Below are 18,469 nucleotides of genomic sequence, written 5' to 3' on the forward strand. Positions count from 1 at the left end.
CTACTCACCTGAGTAACTGAATTTTGTAAAGTCAGAGATTGTTTTAAACTCCTATCACTACCACTATCGGTATGAACAGCTTCAAAATATGTAGTTTCAGTTTGGGCAGTTAAGCCCCAGATGCAGAGGCTGTGATCCTTTAATCGAGGCATGATGCACTAAGATAAAGTCTCAAACAAATAAAAAATGTCCTGACTAACTTCTTCAGAAAAGCTATCTCTCACAGTAACATGGGTCTGTCTCAGTCTCCACAAAACCTCAGAGGACATGCCAGGTCTCCACAGTGTGGCCTGAGGTGTTGAACAAACACCACCTCAACACACTAGACTTGACTTCTGAGACGTTCAAACATCATCCAGCAGTTCAGGTGTCCTCGTGTGCCCCCCACCCCCCCTCCCCCCCGAAACAACATATAGCTTCACTTGTCACTCCTCATAGCCAGTGTTCGAATTACGGGGGTGTTTTGGGGGGGTCTGAGGGTTTGAGGGTGGGGGTGGGGGGGGTGGGGGGGGGGGGGGGGGGAGTGAAGCTCGCGAAAGCTTGCCCCTGGCACCAAATCTCACGCCAAGGGTTTGGAAAAAGTTGCCAGCCCTGAAAACAACAGGTCGGGGTATAATATATTTACCATATTCATTCAATACCAGGTTGGCGATACGCAGAAATGTTGACTTTATGGCAGGGAATATCACACAAACACAGCGCGCGAGGGTGAGGTTCATCAGAATCAGAAGGAGCTTTAATCGCCATGTGAGTTCACACAAACAGGGAATTTACTGCGGCAGGAAGGTGCATACAATAAACACATACGGATCTTAACTATAAAAATATAAGATAATTTCATCCAAGTAGCTCCTCCAGGTACAGGTCACTGTGACCAACAGCTCAAGACACAGCTTGCACATGTCTATGACCCAATCAGTCAGGCCTGGTATTGACCATCGCAGGATTCGCAGCATCCTCCCTCAGCATTCATGCCTGTTAGCCAAGGACTCAGCAGCAAATGAAGCCATAAAGAACTGCAGCCACTAGGGGGCGCAGGTACACACACACTCTTGGAACTTGAATTGTAATTCAACAGCAACACAGTCTCCTTCACATGGACACTTTTAACTTTAATGTCATATTAAGGAAGTATAAATCACGTTTTTACATCTGTGTAACCTTGCTAAAATAACACATTTAGTGCTGTAACATTCATACATGTGCTGTGAATAACACACATTATTACCATCATAGGATTATTGTTGATTATCTATCTATTTAATAGTGCTTGGAGATAAGGATAACTGTTATGGTAATAAGGACATTTTATTGCATATTGGACATTCAAAAAGTGATGACTGTGAGGAATTTGAAACAATGTCCTTCTAACACATCAGGTTTTTTCACATATCCCAGGAGTGTACACATCATTCAAAACATTGTTGTATTTGATCAGATATAAAAAAAAGCTAAAATGATAGCCATGCACAGTATACAATGTAATCCAGATAGCATGAAGGTGCATCGTTGGTCGCCAGTAACAGTAGTCTTTGTGGTTTTATGTTGTTTTCGGTGGTCAGGCTGGTAGATTTCCATATTGTAGTGATGACCTACTGTCTATATAATGTTGTTGTTAATGTTGATAAATGTTTCAAGAGCTGTGCAAGTGACTTCCTGGTCACCTGACCACAGTGGGAGGTCACAGATCAGTGAGCTTGGTGGAGGTGGCTATACGCAGGCTGATGGAGCCAGGCATCTCGTCTGCCATCTTCCGGCCCCTTTTCCTCAACTGGATCTTCTGGGGTGCGGTGGAGTCGGTGACCGAGCCTGTCAGAACCACCTGGCCCATGAACTGGTCCTGCAGAGCATTGCTGTTCCACACCTGGACAGGGAGGGACATGAGCAGGCGACAGTGTGATGACAGCTGCCGTAGACTCTACTTTTTGACTGAGTTTTGAACCAACGCTGAAATGCGGCATCTCACCTCCACAGTGACTGGCTTCCTGGGGGTCTTCCTGTAGAAGATGGCGCTGGTCTTGAACTTGGGCTCCAGGGTGTCCTTCTGAACTGTAGACTGCACTGACGAGCCCTCACAGGAGATGACCAGATAGGGGTCTGCACCTGTAGTGTACAAGGTGTCGCATGGCCATGGAAGCAAATAGATAGACTTCTGTGACACAAGGGCACTGGCAAGTTAAACATCACATAGATAATTTATCCGTGGTTGACCATTATGTTTAGTTTGTTAGAAAAGTAGTTTAGTGTGTTGGATAACTGATAACAAAAATTCTGATGAACAGACAGTCTGTCAGTGTTTCGGTCAGTCTCCTACCTCCTGTGCTGTCCTGGTTCTCCAGCCCCTCAGCTTTGTGGATGTAGACATGGGACACAGCCTGAGGGTAGCCCAGGAACGGACTCCAGCACTTCACCTTTGGCTTGTCCTCCGTCAGCTCTCTGTGAGGGACAGGGTGAGAGGGGGTGAGGAGGCATGGGTGAGGGGGTGAGGAGGTGAGAGGGGGTGAAGAGGTGAGAGGGGGTGAGGAGGTGAGAGGGGGTGAGAGGGGGTGAAGAGGTGAGAGGGGGCGAGGAGGTGAGAGGGGGTGAGAGGGGGTGAAGAGGTGAGAGGGGGCGAGGAGGTGAGAGGGGGTGAGAGGGGGTGAAGAGGTGAGAGGGGGCGAGGAGGTGAGAGGGGGTGAGAGGGGGTGAAGAGGTGAGAGGGGGCGAGGAGGTGAGAGGGGGTGAGAGGGGGTGAAGAGGTGAGAGGGGGCGAGGAGGTGAGAGGGGGTGAGAGGGGGTGAAGAGGTGAGAGGGGGCGAGGAGGTGAGAGGGGGTGAGAGGGGGTGAAGAGGTGAGAGGGGGTGAGAGGGGGTGAAGAGGTGAGAGGGGGCGAGGAGGTGAGAGGGGGTGAGAGGGGGTGAAGAGGTGAGAGGGGGTGAAGAGGTGAGAGGGGGTGAGAGGGGGTAAAGAGGTGAGAGGGGGTGAGAGGGGGTGAAGAGGTGAGAGGGGGTGAGAGGGGGTGAAGAGGTGAGAGGGGGTGAGAGGGGGTGAGGGGGTGAGAGGGTTGTGGTGGGGGGGTAAGATGGCCAGGGTGGGGAAGTGAGGCGATGGGGATAGGCGTGAAAGAGGGACGAAACAAGTACAAAGAGGGAGGGTAAAGTCAGAGGCCCACAACACACATGCATCACTGCTCGAACAATGGAAAGATGAGTGGAGTTGGCGGTAAAACACACAGCTGTCCCCCCCCTCAGCTCTGGTACCTGCATCCGGAATCTGTGTCGGTGAAAACACGCAGCATGTACTCTCCCAGTGTCTCTGGCTTGAAGGTGGTGGGGATGATGATGTAACGACCCTTGGGCAGCATGCACCTCCTGAACACGGTACGAGCGTTGATAAATGCTGACGTGTCCACGATCTGCTGGGTTATGATGTCATGCATGCGGTACTTCCTGTTGAGTTCCACCTATAAATCAAACAAAGTTGTTTGGAACATTAAATCATGCTTGAGCAATGTACCATGTCCTTGACAATTACTTTGGAGTATATGGTGTTTGTTCAGCTTGCTGACGTCAAATTTTAATCAAATTATTTGTGTTCTTGTTGAAATGATTATTCTTGTCCCTGAAGTGAACTGTAAGGTCCTTTGAGTAAAGACCCACTGACTGATCTGTTGTTTGTCCAACAGGAGAAAAGTGAGATTCCGATGATGTGGCCAAATTATTTGACTGAGGGGTAAAGCCAAGTATGGAGCCCAAAGGACGCCCCCCCCCCGCCCCAGACAAACACCCTGTCTGTAGACGCCTCGCTGGCCAAGCCTTCCTCCCAGTCCTGCTGCTGTTCAGTACAGTTTCACAGTCTCTGCTGACCCCCTGACCCACCTGGAATAAGGCAAAGCCGATGGTGAGGTTCTCTCCTTGGCCGATCATCCTGTGGATCTTCATGTCTCTCTGCTGCAGGGAGATCAAGACCTCGTCCATCTCCTTGGTCACGTCAAACACATACTGCAGCAAGAGAACAAAGTCATGTCTACCATGAAGCACTGTGGACAGCACTGCTAACAACATGCTACCATGACGTCACATATACAGTGCCCTCCAAAAGTATTGGAACAGTGAGGCGAATTCCTTTATTTTTGCTGTAGACTGAAAACATTTGGGCTTGACATCAAATAATGAACGTGAGACCAGAGATCAACGTTTCAGCTTTTATTTCCAGGTATTTACATCAGGATCTGATGCACAACTAAGAAAATATCACATTTTGTTTGAATCCACCCATTTGTCATGTGATCAAAAGTATTGGAACAGATATACTTAAAACATATTTAAGTGAATAAGACTTAATATTTAGTTGCAAATCCTTTGCTTTCAATAACTGCAGCAAGTCTGTGACCCATTGACGTCACCAAACTTTTGCATTCTTCCTTTTTGATGCTTTCCCAGGCTTTCACTGCAGCCTCTTTCAGTTGTTGTTTGTTTTGTGGGGTTCCTCCCTTCAGTCTCCTCTTAAGCAGGTAAAATGCATGCTCTATAGGGTTTAAGTCTGGAGATTGACTTGGCCAGTCTAATACCTTCCATTTCTTGCCCCTGATGAACTCCTTTGTTGTTTTGGCAGTGTGTTTTGGGTCGTTATCTTGCTGCATGATGAAGGCTCTGCCAATCAGTTTGGTTGCATCTTTCCTTAAATTGGCAGACAAAATGTTTCTGTAGACTTCCGAGTTCATTTTGCTGCTGCCATCATGTGTTACATCCTCAATGAAGATTAATGAGCCCGTCCTAGAAGAAGCCATGCAAGCCCAAGCCATGACATTACCTCCACCGTGTTTCACAGATGAGCTTGTGTGTTTGGGATCATGAGCAGTTCCTTTCTTTCTCCAAACTTTAGCCTTTCCATCACTTTGGTAAAAGTTAATCTTTGTCTCATCAGTCCATAAAACTTTGTCCCAGAATTTTTGAGGTTCATCTCTTTACTTTTTGGCAAATTCCAGCCTGGCCTTCCTATTCTTCTTGCTAATGAGTGGTTTGCATCTTCTGGTGTAGCCCTTGTACTTTTGTTCATGAAGTCTTCTGCGAACAGTAGATAGTGATACCTTCACTCCTGCCATCTGGAGGTTGTTGCTGATCTCACTAACAGTTGTTTTAGGGTCTTTCTTTACAGCTCTCACAATGTTTCTGTCATCAACTGCTGATGTTTTCCTTGGTCTACCTGTTCGACGTCTGTTACTTAGTACACCAGTAGTTTTCTTCTTCTTCAGGACATTCCAAATGGTTGTACTGGCTATGGCCAATGTTTCTGCAATGGCTCTGATTGATTTTCCATCTTCTCTAAGACTCACAATTGCTTGTTTTTCACCCAAAGACAGCGCTCCGGTTTTCATGTTGTTTTCACCTCTGAATACAGTCTGCATAGACAAAACCTATCTTACCCAATCTGAACCTGAGTGTAGACATTCAGTGGTATTTATTGATTGAATAATGTATGTAATAGGACACACCTGGGCAACAAAACACACCTGTCAGTCATATGTTCCAATACTTTTGCTCACGTGACAAATGGGTGGGTTCGAACAAAAATGTGATATTTTCTAATTTGTGCATCAGATCCTGATGTAAATACCTGGAAATAAAAGCTGAAACGTTGATCTCTGGTTTCACATTCATCGTTTGATGTCAAGCCCAAATGTTTTCAGTCTACAGCAAAAATAAAGGAATTGGCCTCACTGTTCCAATACTTTTGGAGGGCACTGTATACACAGTCTTGGTCAGGAGTTAAGCAGGCCTGGAATGGCAGCTCTCATGTGCAGATTAGAACCCCAGTAGTGTGGGACTGGCTGGTACCTGTGGGTTCTGCAGGAAGGTCTGTTTGTGGTTCATGCAGCCACCACATCGATTTTTCAGTGGCTCCACGTGTTCGGTCCAGCTGCCTAAATGCACCACCTCGTTCCACGTCTTGTCGATGCTGATCAGCGAAGTGTTTATGAGGCGACACACGTCTGTCTCTGAGAAAAAGTTACACCAGTCTGCGAACAACATCCTACAAACCCACACACACACGCATCCACATATGATTAATGACACATTCCCGCCACACACCAGAAACACATTATCACATAATAATTGAATTCAAGTTCTGTTGACACTCACCAAAACTCCCCATCATCCTTCACAGTGATGCCGAGTGTGTTTCTCTCCGAGCTGCCAACCTTCTCCCATTCTGTTGAGCTAGACAGAGAAAAGATGGGGGAGATGGAGTGGAAAAAGACACAGAAAGGTTTTCCGACATGGCGCTGATGTCTAAATGTTTCCAACTCTGAGCAGAGAGGAGGAATGCCGTCGTGCTCCACATCCTCACCTGTCGCTCCAGGCTCCGTTCCACTCAGTCTTCCCCCAGGGGTTTCTCATGCGGATCAGGGGCACGGTATCGTTCTTGAAGTAAGCCCGAAGCCCTTCGCCCAAACGTACCCTCTTCACCGCCGTGACTGAGTAGGCGTGACCCTTCACCAGCCCGCAAGCCATCCGCGTCTCGATTTCATGACGTGCCGCCTGACCGCGTGAGGACAACAAATGGTTAGTCAGGCTGCGCTTTCGCTCGCTGGACAACCCGCACGGTGCAGGTCCACTTGGAAAAGCTCTGGGATTCAACCAACCCGTATGGAGCAGCTGATGATCCCGTCCCTGTCGTAGACTTTCAGCAGGTCCTCAAACAGTTTCTCCTGCTTCTCCTTGTCGCTGTGGAACGCCTCTATCTCCAGATCGATGGTCTCCGCCACGGCTCCACTGAAGTCCACCACAGCGTCCCCCGTGTTGCCTCCGTCCAGAGACTCATAACAGCCAGACAGTCTGAGTTCAGAGAGGTCAGAGGTCATGTAGGGATACAGGGAAGGACACTCGGAACAGCTGAGATGTTTACACTGTATACTGTCACACTAACTTGGCATAGGCCTTCTCCAGAAGGGCACTCCAGAACTCGTTTTTGACGTTGGAGTGGCAGTAGATGAGTTCTCCATTGATGGTGGGCAGTCGGTCATCCACCACCACATCCATCCACTCACCAAACACCCAGAACTGGAAGTGGAAGATGCCAGCATAGCGCTCTGGGTGTTTGGGATCCCACTCCTGCTCCTTCCAGTCAGGAATCACCTGCAACACAGCAATGAGACAGTTATGGAAAATATGATGACAATGTATGACATTGCTTTTCTCTGAGCTGGGGTCATTCTTGAAGGGAACTAATGAATCAGTTAGTAAAAGGACTGTGGAACCACATTCTGTAAATTTACATCTACTTTTAAGTTTGAACTGGATGCAGTAACCTATAAGCAGACCTACATCTCATCCTCTCCGTCTCGGGACAGGATGGAGGAACGTGACAAAGACAAACTCACCTTCTGCCAGAGGTCTGGCTTCAGAGCCAAGCAGGAACAGGCCGCCACAAACCAGCAGTTACCCACAACTCCCTGGTTCAGGTCATGGGAGCTGATGCCCTCCACAAACAGGTGAGGATCATCGCTGATCTCCTGCAAAGGAGGAAGTGTGACTTTGTGTTCATACTTTATGAGTATCGTGTTCTTTTCTCTTTGTAAAAGTGGATTGTGTTTCCTGGTGAGTCACGAGGAGAACAGTGAGATGGACGAGGACTGAAAATTAAATATTTGACGTGTCTCACCCCAGGCCTCTTCCACTCCACTCTGCCAGGAGGTGGTTTGCTGAAGAACAGAGACGCATTCGTGACAGGAAACTCTGGGTCATCAAACAGCCTCTTGCTGTCCAGACAGTCCTTCTTTAGGTGGGAGTAGTGCTGGTTTTTGTATTGCGTAACTGAGGAGAACATCTTTTGGACCCAGTCAACTCTTCAAACTGCAAATAGACCAGAGATGAAGACACCAGGTTACTTGTAATTCAGATACAGATTGAGATGATAATAGTATCAGAATGGTAACTTTTCAACTTCGATCGTGGATTTCAGAATACCAATAGATCAGAATACCAAGACCTTATTTGAGAACTTCAAATGTTGGTTGTTTGGTGAAACACTTCAGTATCATTTGAGTAAAGACAGTCTCACAAACTCCCACAGGACAGTAAACTGACTCAGAAATTCAAAATATCTAAATATACTGGAGACATTAAATGGACAACTTGTCGGGAAAAGAAGCTCATGAGGCTGGTCTATAAAGAGCAAAACATGTGGTCCCACGGGAGATTATGATATTCTAACATCAGTGACCAATGTGACTTTTACCCCATCACCCCGACCCTTCAGTCTCCCGGTGATCCTTAACTATGACAACAAGTCTGACTGTCAGAGTGCCAAGGTACTTATCCTTTTGACGTTTCCATGACAAACACAGGCAAACTAATCTGTATCAAGGGAATGACGTTATCTGCTTCATGGAGAGCCAACAAGTTCTGAAATGCACACTGAGAAGTTAGGGATTGTGTCTTAACAGCAATGCATGTCTCAGGAAATACATTTCAGAGTAGAGCACATTTGGGCCACAGTGAGAGGCAGCTTATAATTAATACTCTCAGGAATCTCTCAGTCCATTATTGTAATCGTGTTACTCATGTCACCTCGGGGGGTTCAGCAACAACAGCTAACAGGAAAGCATTCATGCGATATTCCAAAATACATGAAGAAGAGAGAATACTTTCCACTCTGTCTCACTCTGACTTTTACACCAGACCGGTCGACATATTCGGTGTCTTTGCCACACCTTGTTACACCGCACCTTGTTACAAGTTTGTCACATAGCTATAACAAGAAAAGTCTAAATAGAAACCGACAAATGTCGACTGTACCTGACTGCCTTTGTTGAGGAAGCCACTTCCTTCTAGCTGTGGAGAGAGTGGACAGGACAGGTGGGTATTCTTAAGTCTTTTGTACCTGCCTGCCCCTCCTCCAACGTCTCCACAACCCAGTTAAGAAGAGGGACGTGCTTTGAGCCACGCCCATTACACAATGACGAGTGTGTCAAGTTGCTACTGAGCACTGTTTACGGTAGCTGACTGACAGGAGGTGGACGCACAGAGGAATCTCAGATTTATGGACGTAGAAATGATGTTTTGATGTAATAGAACTAAACTGTATTATATTCAATGAACAAACTGTATCAAGGTGTAGAGTTGTGTATGTGTGTGTGTGTGTGCGTGTGTGTGTGTGTGTGTGTGTGTGTGTGTGTGTGGAGGGAATCCATTTGCCTGGCTGATGTGGTCAGACAGGTTTTCTTTTGGTTTCAGGGTAGTTCAAGCTTGGGCTGTTGCTGTGACATCATTTCATATTGACATGTGACTGTATTACACACAGCTAATTGGAACAGTGTAATGTTTATACATAATAGCTCATAGCTGTGTGCTTGTGTGTTGTTGTGAGTTTTATTGCTTTAGATTGCCCTACAATCACTAACTAAGATAAAACCAATGTTATCTGTGGCTAAAATCTCACTAATATCATAGGGGTCGGACACACCTTTACCTACATTCTAAAACACTTCCATTATGACCAGTCTGAAATACTGACAGTCATGGCACACTGTACAATTAGCTACACAATATGTAGACTCATTATTGTCAGTCGAGCCCCAGATACGTGTTGCTACAGGCTGTGATAGAGAGCATTCCATTCTCACTCCCTCCACAGAGAGGGAAGACACTCTTATCCTGCTCTTGAGACACACTACTTAAAGATTAAGTCTAAAATAAAAACTACAACTACATTCTCCAGTATGCTCACTCCCATAGCCATGTGTGCAGGTAATTGCATGCAGTGTAGTTTTTCTTACCTATAGTCTTCCTAAAAACCTCAGAGGATGTTTCGGTTCTTCACAGTGTTCTCTGAGGTGTTGGCTTCTGGGACTTCCCAGCATCAGCCAGCTGTTTTAATTCTCGTTCCCTTCTGTCCCCTCCCTGTAACGACCCCCAGCATTCCTTGTCACTCCACCTAAACAGGATTGTCCACTTTCAAAGCGTTTCAATTTGAGTTTCAAATTGAGTTTCACCCAAATTGGTCTCTTCTGTGTAGACATATACTTCCAGTGCGTGAAACCAGTCTGACGACTGCCTGTTTGGTGCATTGGGATGTTATTCACATCCTGGGCTCTAGACTCATTCCATGGGAGTTGAGTTAGATGAGAGATATGTTATTCTGCACTCTCCCCCAGGCTGTCGGGCTTGGCTACAGAAGGTGCAACAGGGTGCTGTCAGCCACGGGGGCACAGAGAGAGAGAGACATAAAGAGAGAGAGACATAAAGAGAGAGAGACAGAGAGAGAGAGAGAGAGAGAGAGAGAGAGAGAGAGAGAGACAGAGAGAGAGAGAGAGAGAGAGAGAGAGAGAGAGAGAGAGAGAGAGAGAGAGAGAGAGAGAGAGAGAGAGAGAGAGAGAGAGAGAGAGAGAGAGAGAGAGATGGGGGGTGGAGGGGGAGCGGTACAATATGTGCACTTCTTTAACTCAGGCAAGAGAAAGAGCTCTTTCTGTTTCGGGCAGTTCCTACTCTACGGTCTGCTCCCAGCAAACCCCCCCCCCCCCCCAACAGTTGCAGTGCCTGTAACTACAAAGTTGGGTTGTAACTACCTGATTGAGCCTCCTTTGTTGTAATAGTTTCTAACCTTTAGTAAAACACTAGTACGAGTTGTTACAAAAGTGACCTGTCTCTCCCACAGTAACAGTAACAGAGGCTGTTAAAACACAGTTTACCCTTCAGCATCTCCCTGGACAGGAGATGTTTCCCTGATAACAACCCAAAGATCAAACTGCTGCCCAGAGCACACACGAGAACAGAAGCACATGCATGACTGCAAAGTTTCCTCACAATTAACTAATGTTGTTGGCATGGCCCCTCCCTGTGAACAACGGGTTCATACAGACAGAAAGCTGATGAAAATGTGTTTTAGCCTACAAGGCTGGACATGTAAAACCTCATCTAGCCTTGACATTGAGCTGACCACAGATAGCTTACTGCAAAGTGAATGTATTGAGACATGCGCACCCTATTTACTTTACTTTAACACAGTAGGAATCAAATCCTTGTCTGCAGTAAGAAGACATGTTGTGAGCAGAGCTTGTACTTTGGATTCTAAGTCAGACAGACCCTGTCCAGCAGCCAGTGTCTGAGCCAAGAAGCAAATGAGGGTCAAATCCGGCTGGAGTTAAAAGCACAGCCTGAAGAGGTTCCCAAATGAAGAGATCAACAGGAATGTGAGGAGAGAGGTCAAAGGTCAAATATAACCCCCGAAATCCAAGATGTCTTTAAGATTAGAGTATTTGTGCTGTATTATAAATTGCATCTTATAGTCTCAGAAGGTGTGTTAGTTCAGCATTCTTACTCGTAGTAGATAGTCCAGCAATTCCGGTTCCCATAATAAAGATGTGGTAGTTGCTTGGAATGGATAGTCCAATACTGCATTGACTCATCTGGTTTCCCGTAAAGGCATGACTACAGACTTGACCCACTACTAAAATGACGTTAAAACTTACTATGGAGTCATACATCTGTCGAATTTCCCCATCAGGTTTATACTGTTTCCCCAACATACGTACTAAAGGTTGTGGCCTCCTGGTTATCCAAGAAGAGAATATTCATGATTCATATGCTGCTTGTTGTTGTTTCTCATTCACAATACATGTAAAACAACCCCTCTCTCTCTCTCTCTCTCTCTCTCTCTCTCTCTCTCTCTCTCTCTCTCTCTCTCTCTCTCTCTCTCTCTCTCTCTCTCTCTCTCCTACTGAAATTCTATGGGGGTTTTGTGTTCAAAGGCAACAAAGCACTTTTGTACTGACAGTGTGTCTCACAGAAAGGCTATTTTTAGCATTTAGCATCAGTATCTGCCTATGGCCTTATCATTCTCAGAGAAGAAGACAATCATTTTGATATTCTGTGAGAGCAAGAAACTGATTTATAACACTTCCTGGGGTTCATGAGACTGAGCGGCATCAGTTGGGGCAGCAATGGATATATAAATATATATATATATGTTTAAGTGAGACAGTCATGTTTAATATTCGGTGCCATTTTCATTTTAAAACCACAATCTAGGAAGGTCAGTGTTCCTGGCAGCCTTGCTCACACTGCAAATGTTACACCATCTCTATCAAGTAATTGCAGTAATTACTCAAAGTCCAGGCCCCATAATTGTGACCTTGTCATCATGACTAATGTCAAAGTCCTCTTCATGCAACAGTTGAGATTTGCTCTTATTAAGCGAGTCCACTGCCTCCCTGGAGCCAAACAAACTGACTTAGACCTCAGAGGGAATATTTCCTGGTTTAACAGGGCTGATAAGAGCGTTCCCTGCCACGAAACACTCTCAGTTCTGCCCTCGTGTCTGATGGCAGATGGAAGCCAGAGCTCAGGGTTCTCATGGCAACACTTGCAGGATTCCTCCACGCTACTTCATACCATTACATTCCTATGGAGAGGTGCCAAATGAGTCCATGTACCCTTCATGTCATTCTCAAAGCAGCCACCAGGAGGCAGACAAGCCAAGGGCAAGGTGCATGTGAAGGCGTCGTACTGCAAACGTGCTGTGTTTGCTGTTGTGTTTTTACTGGGTTTTCACATACTTGAGGTGTATTTGATTGAACCCTTGTGTGGTGGTCGGGTCTGTGAGACCACAAGCAATTTTGTTTGCGACAGGAAAACTTTAATATACTCAACAATGACACCTGAAGTCCAGTCTTGTCAGTGGTTTTGATCTGCTGCTTGCTACAACATTAAACATTTTCTAATTAATAAGAAAGTATAGCAGACACCAAGTGGATTATGTATTCTGTTACAATTAACTGGTATGTGATCTCGACGTATGTACCACTGAAACTGTCTGGTTGGAGCCACAATCTATCCTCACCTAGGCCAGTTGGTCGGCATGCAGTCAGCAGACAGCAGTACTTCAGTCTTACAGGAGGGGGCGTCAGAGCCTTGTTTAGACTGCAGTCCTCTGGAAGCAGATTACCCCCTACCTGGGGACCAGGAGCCCTCTGTGTGTTCTGTTTCAGAATACACAGGTGTTCTGTTCTGTTTGTGTTCTGTTCTGTTTGTGTTCTGTTTCAGAACTCACAGGCTGCTGCTTTGCATGGGATTTAAAAGAAATACAGAAAGGCTAAGGATATTTATATACATATTTTAAGTATTTAAATTCAAATATAGTCATAGATATTTTAAAGATCAGATATATGTTGTAGTTTTCGGGTGTTGGAGTAATGCCATTGTGACTCAGGTAAACTGAAAGTGTGTAAACAACAAACAGAGAAACATGAAAGATTGTACATACATAATCTCCCTGTAAAAGAAGTGTGCTTTATTCACATCTCCAGCTAATCTCCCACAGACTATCAACCATAACATGGTATGAATACATCTCAAATGCCAAGTGTACCTACTTACTGTGCCTAAGTATGTAGGTATGACGCATGAATCTACCACTGATGTTCGTTTATTGTGACATGGTTGGTTTACTGCTGTTTTAGATGCACTCCCTTCAGTCTTGACAGAGCGTGTTTGAAAGGGGGATGTACCCAAGCATCGGGGGGGCAGTGAGTCAGGGTTCAAAAGGGTTTCTGAAAGGTCTGGCAGAGGGTGAATGTTGCACACTGAAGCACGCTGTAAATGTAAGGGACTCTCCCCTGCAGTGTGCAGTGCAATTAATCCCCAAGAAGCTCCTGTTTAGACTGGAGATCAATGTTGACTATTGAAAGACTCTCTGTTGCCATGGCGACGGAGACAGCCCAATGGCGGTGCTCCTGAACAGAATAGTAAAAAGGTTTCTTTTTTTTTCTTTTTTTACCCACAACGCTGTCTGGTCTTTTGTATCTATTTCTGTAGCTCTGCTTTGCTTCGCCAACCAGAGACCTGTGCATGACACTCTGATACAGGCGCACGCACAAACACACACAACACACACACATTTTCAGTCTTCTACACACTTGCAAACAGACACACGCACACACGCGCAACACTCATATAGATTCCGATCAAGCGCACCAGGGAACACAGGTAGAAACGGGCTACTGAGGCTACTGTTTCCATGGTAACCATAAGGTCATCAATTTACTTCGTCATTTACTAAAGTGCTAAATACAACCAAGACCACTAGCCTACAGAGTAAAAAAATTACTCGCACACAGACCACGCCTATTTAAAAGTACATGGTCAAAGTATTCCAGCCTACAAAGATACAACATTGATTTAAAATGCTGTAATTTAATTTCTCCTCTACCCCTTGGATCAAATACTAAAATGTTCAACAACTTTGCTGTAAAACATTGTACTTGTACCTGTTATGACATCACAATCCAAACTGCATCAAAGCAGTGATGGAATGGAATGTCAAAAAGTGCCACAAAACAATTAACTCTATTATGTCATAATAAATTAATTAGTTTTCATTATTTATACTGCAGTCATTGTCAGGCTGTATTGACACTGTATTTTAGAGGTATTATTTGTATTTTAGGCCGTGTGGAGGATTGTCTCACTGTCAGCAGAGCATGGTCACAAGTCTTTGGTGAGAGGGACTGCTGTATGTGATGTCATAATAACAGAGTGGGTGGATATGGAGCGTGACACAGTATGAGTCTGCACCATAAAACAAAGAGCGTGGACTACTGAGTCATGGGAGACGAGCGAAAGAACAGAGTCAGAAGGAGAACTGGAATACAACTCTTTTAATTGCAAAAAGGGAATCGGTAAATACATAGAATGAAGCACTGAAACAAGCCACTGTGACATTGCAAAACACCAATAAAGAGGACATTGTAAATTTTCCAGTAACCCAAGTCATTCCACCAGAAATGCATTCAAAGAGAACAGAAAGAGTACATGTGCACCATGACGAAGCATCCTGGAATCCTACAAAACAAATGTAGACTGCAGCTCTACAATTCAACACATATAGAAATGTTTTACAAACAGTTTGTTAACAGAGACACACATGTCTTTGTTTTCCTGTTTCTTTTTTTTTATTATCAAAAGACTTCAATCTAAAAAAAAAGGCACCACAGGGGGTGAGAGGTTTACACCCTCCATCTTGCATGGTGGCGGCGGCTTCACACTAAACAACTGACATTTACTGTTAATGTTAGGCTGTAGAAAATCTGGGGGCAAAGAGACGAGATATCGAACAACTGGCGGGAGAAAACACATCGGATTTCGTCCAGAAAAAAAAAAAAAGTTACATGTCATTTTCTTACAAATTGTTGATTCCCAAAAAGGTGTAAAAGTGGACCTGCTGTTGGATTAGCTGTTGCGTTGACATCACAGTGCCCCCTGCTGGAGTAAGGTGTCATTGAGGGACTCAGGTGGGTTGTTGCACAATATAGTAGAACTGTTTAGTACAGTATGGCTTTCACGGAGTTAGACATGTCCCAGGGGAGGGGAGCACCGGTTCACTTTGCTTCCTTACAAAAATGCCCCACGCTCTCACACTCTCCTCTATGACTGCCAGGAAAAACCTCCATGCCTGGGCCTAATCCAGTCCACTTCCTGTCTCACAACAATGTTTTAATAAGATTTTCACAGGACATCTTCCTCAGAAACTTAACATCAGTGTGACCCCTTCATGTGTTATTCTCCAAGAACATGATTTTTTTTTTGTTTCAGACAGAGATAGCACGTTAACATACGTTAAAATATTTTTTTACCAACCCCGTGTAAGAAAAGAATCTTTATATGAAAAGTCTTCATATTTCTGCTTCTTCCTATCTTAAAATTGCGATAAATCAATTAACACTAGGTAAAAGTCATGCAAAATGTGAGAAGCTCCACTATTGTTAAGTGTGCAATCTAATTTCCCTAAATGAGCATGAACTAGTCAGATATTGTGTCTTGGTGGGAGCTCACAGTATCATACAGTACTGTTCTTCTTGGGGAACCGAAACATATTTACATTTACCATTTTCTCTTTTTCTCAGTCAAATATATACTTTGGCTTTGACATCTTCATTGTCATTAAACTCTTCAGAGTGTTTAACCTGGTGTTCCAGTGCCCAGTGGCAGTCATAACAATAGCTGCCAGAGCAGATCAAACTGCACCAAGTGACACGTTTCCAGAAATCAGTTTTATTGCCATGGTTACAGTACATGTTGTTACAAGACTGCCTCAAAAAGCTTGGTGATTGGCATCTGTTTGTATGTGTGTGTATAGCGCGGTGTGCAACAGGCACCCAGAACAGAGAGTTTGACCCGAGAACAGTGCTGCAGCAAGGCTACTTTTTAAAATGGAACTTTCCAGGGGCTCAAACAACAACTACAAAGTATGTTGTAGTCTTCTTCCCAGGATCAGTTTGACATTAGAAGAAAACAAATCACTTCCTGTTAAACTAGGGCCTAATTCTTTTGACTTTGGTTATTTTATCCCCAACCCCCATCTCCCTTTTTTCAACTCTATCTGTACATGCCCGATGTGCTGTAGTTTGGCCTAACCGTGCATCACAGTTTGTGAAGACCTTCGCGTCAGAGAACGCGCAATGTTGTCTGAATGTGTGGCGGATGTCGGTATTGACATTATAGAAGCATGGTTATGGTTACAGTATTAGCAGGAAATGATGCGATGGCTGTACACGTTATTTACAGCAGATGAGAAAGACATTCACCTAAAAGGGTTCTAATTACTTGTCACACCTTGAATCATACAACAAAAAGGATAAAAAGGAAAGAGGAAAATCATTAGCATCAGGAACACAAAAACGTAGACGTAGTCTGATGGATACCCCTGGAGAAAAGTCCGTTTGCTGCTTGGAATTATGCACATGAAGTGGGAGTGTCTTTTACGCCTGTGGTTTACATGGAAGAATTTGGGGATTTTTTAAATATATTTTTCATAGTTTGTAAGGACTTCCTGTTAGTAAATTGCAAGCTCTCTTTAAAGAGAAACATTTAAAATTCAACTTCTGACAACTGGCAGTTTGGGAATTTTAATGAGACGTGGTCATCTTTACATCATTGTCGTATACGCCCAGCATATACATTTTTAACAATATTTGTTATAAAAAAGAAGAGATTTTGTGGTGAATTCTCAAGCAGCAAAAGGTGGAACAGCCCTAGTGGTGAAGGTAAAGTAGACGACTGTCACCAGGAAGAGGCTGGGTGCAGGCTAGATAGGTCCTCCCAGACATTAGGGGGCGCCAGCACCAGAGACAGCTCTGTGTGTCAGGCCAGGGAGAGAGGCTGCAGCTGTGAGGAACACCTACATAGACTCTCCCAGAGAATCCTCATCATCCAGAGACAGAGGCAGGTAGAGATCCTACAGGGGAGAACAAATAGAGGAGAAATTATTGTATTAGTAGTTCACATATTTGTTCAATATGAAATGGGACACAGGGGGGGGGACAGATGTAAGAAAACGGTCAACAGAGAGGGGGAGGAAAGGACCGGTTAGTACCTTCTGCTTACGGTTGCTGCCAGGACTGGTGGGGGTAGAGGTGGGGGACTGCTTGGAAATAGGGGTGGAGAGCTGGCTGCTGGAGCCAGTCCCATTGGCTGAGACAGAATACAAAAACACAAGGAGGGAAGAGAGCAAACAGGGAGAGATGGAGAAAGAGAGAAAGAAAAAGAGAGACCTGGGGGTTAGATAGTGTGTACAAGCAGCCAGCCGCTCTCCCTGGGCCTCGCTCTGCTCTCAGCCTCTCCAGAGGGGCTGACTGGCTCCCTGTTTGGGCCTCAGTTTGCCCCCCCCCCCCCCCCGCCCCAGCCCCCGCCTCCACAAACACTGTCTGGTTGCTAGGATACCGCTGGACCTTGTTTAAAGCAGTGACGGCGGTTTGTGTAGTAAGACTTTTAAAAGCCTTTTGTCTTTGAGGGACAAATAGAAACCGTGAGGACCGTCTACATAGCAGATGGCTTGTTTCACTCTGGGTCAGTCAGGACTGTAAACAAGTAGCTTTACAGCTGAAGCCAACTTCAATGCCATCAGGTCCACCTTTTCATCCCCGGACCGCTAAAAGTGTCTGTTTTGCTAAAAAGAAACTTTATGAAGTGCTCCGTATAAATAGAATGTCCTATTAATTCAGGCAGCATAAAAACAAGCAATGTATAGAAGCGAGGTGTTAATAAGGATGGATGCAGGAAGGGGTTAAGCAGAAACATGCACCACAAGTAAAGGAAAACATGGCTTTTATTCAAAAAGAAAAGTGCAACAAAACTAAACAAACAAAACCAATAATGGAGTGAGAGATTGCCCGACCACCACTGAAGATAGAGGGATGGGAGGGGTTAGTGTCTGGGCTGGCTGTTTAATAAACGAGCAAGCTGACCATCAGGGCGAGAACTGTAGCATACAGTCTCAGATCATCAGTATACAATATCATATCACATACCAAACCATTCAACAGTATATCAATTCTGCCTGAGATAAATAAAAACACTGAATGCTTTAACAGTACTCAATATAAAACAGTATTTTTCTGTTGTGTGTTTTCGTTTAATTCAACAGGATAACAGAAGATAAAACCAAAGACAGATCTTGTGTTACCGGGACGATCATATAGAATATATGACAT

At 44.9% G+C, this 18,469-nt stretch overlaps 2 protein-coding genes across 5 annotated transcripts in view; both read right to left on the reverse strand.

Annotated features, from left to right (window-relative positions):
• Positions 1-709: 709 nt before the first annotated feature.
• Positions 710-10,142, reverse strand: LOC124467898 (calpain-5-like). 2 transcript variants are annotated; one of them, XM_047020404.1, is made up of 13 exons: positions 9,761-10,142; positions 7,645-7,835; positions 7,364-7,495; positions 6,910-7,118; positions 6,626-6,818; positions 6,331-6,521; positions 6,123-6,200; positions 5,817-6,012; positions 3,858-3,980; positions 3,240-3,442; positions 2,315-2,436; positions 1,967-2,103; positions 710-1,864 (listed from the first exon to the last, which is right to left on the reverse strand). In XM_047020404.1, exons 2-13 carry the CDS (start codon positions 7,807-7,809, stop codon positions 1,682-1,684), a joined length of 1,932 nt encoding a protein of 643 aa, XP_046876360.1. In that variant the 5' UTR covers positions 7,810-7,835; positions 9,761-10,142; the 3' UTR covers positions 710-1,681. The 2 variants fall into 2 exon arrangements, with proteins under 2 accessions (XP_046876360.1, XP_046876361.1); XM_047020405.1 differs by lacking the exon at positions 9,761-10,142 and adding an exon at positions 8,781-8,898.
• A 4,475-nt stretch (positions 10,143-14,617) lies between these two features.
• The window catches only part of LOC124467882 (neuronal migration protein doublecortin-like), a 38,169-nt gene continuing 34,317 nt past the window's right edge, over positions 14,618-18,469 (reverse strand). For all 3 annotated transcript variants that reach the window (XM_047020379.1, XM_047020376.1, XM_047020378.1), the window contains 2 exons: positions 17,353-17,450; positions 14,618-17,214 (listed from right to left, as the gene is read on the reverse strand). In XM_047020379.1, the coding sequence (XP_046876335.1) occupies positions 17,158-17,214; positions 17,353-17,450 (155 nt within the window). In that variant the 3' untranslated portion in view covers positions 14,618-17,157. The remainder of the gene's footprint in view (positions 17,215-17,352; positions 17,451-18,469) is intronic.

This window comes from Hypomesus transpacificus, chromosome 5 (genome assembly GCF_021917145.1).
Source record: "Hypomesus transpacificus isolate Combined female chromosome 5, fHypTra1, whole genome shotgun sequence".
NCBI lineage: Eukaryota > Metazoa > Chordata > Actinopteri > Osmeriformes > Osmeridae > Hypomesus > Hypomesus transpacificus.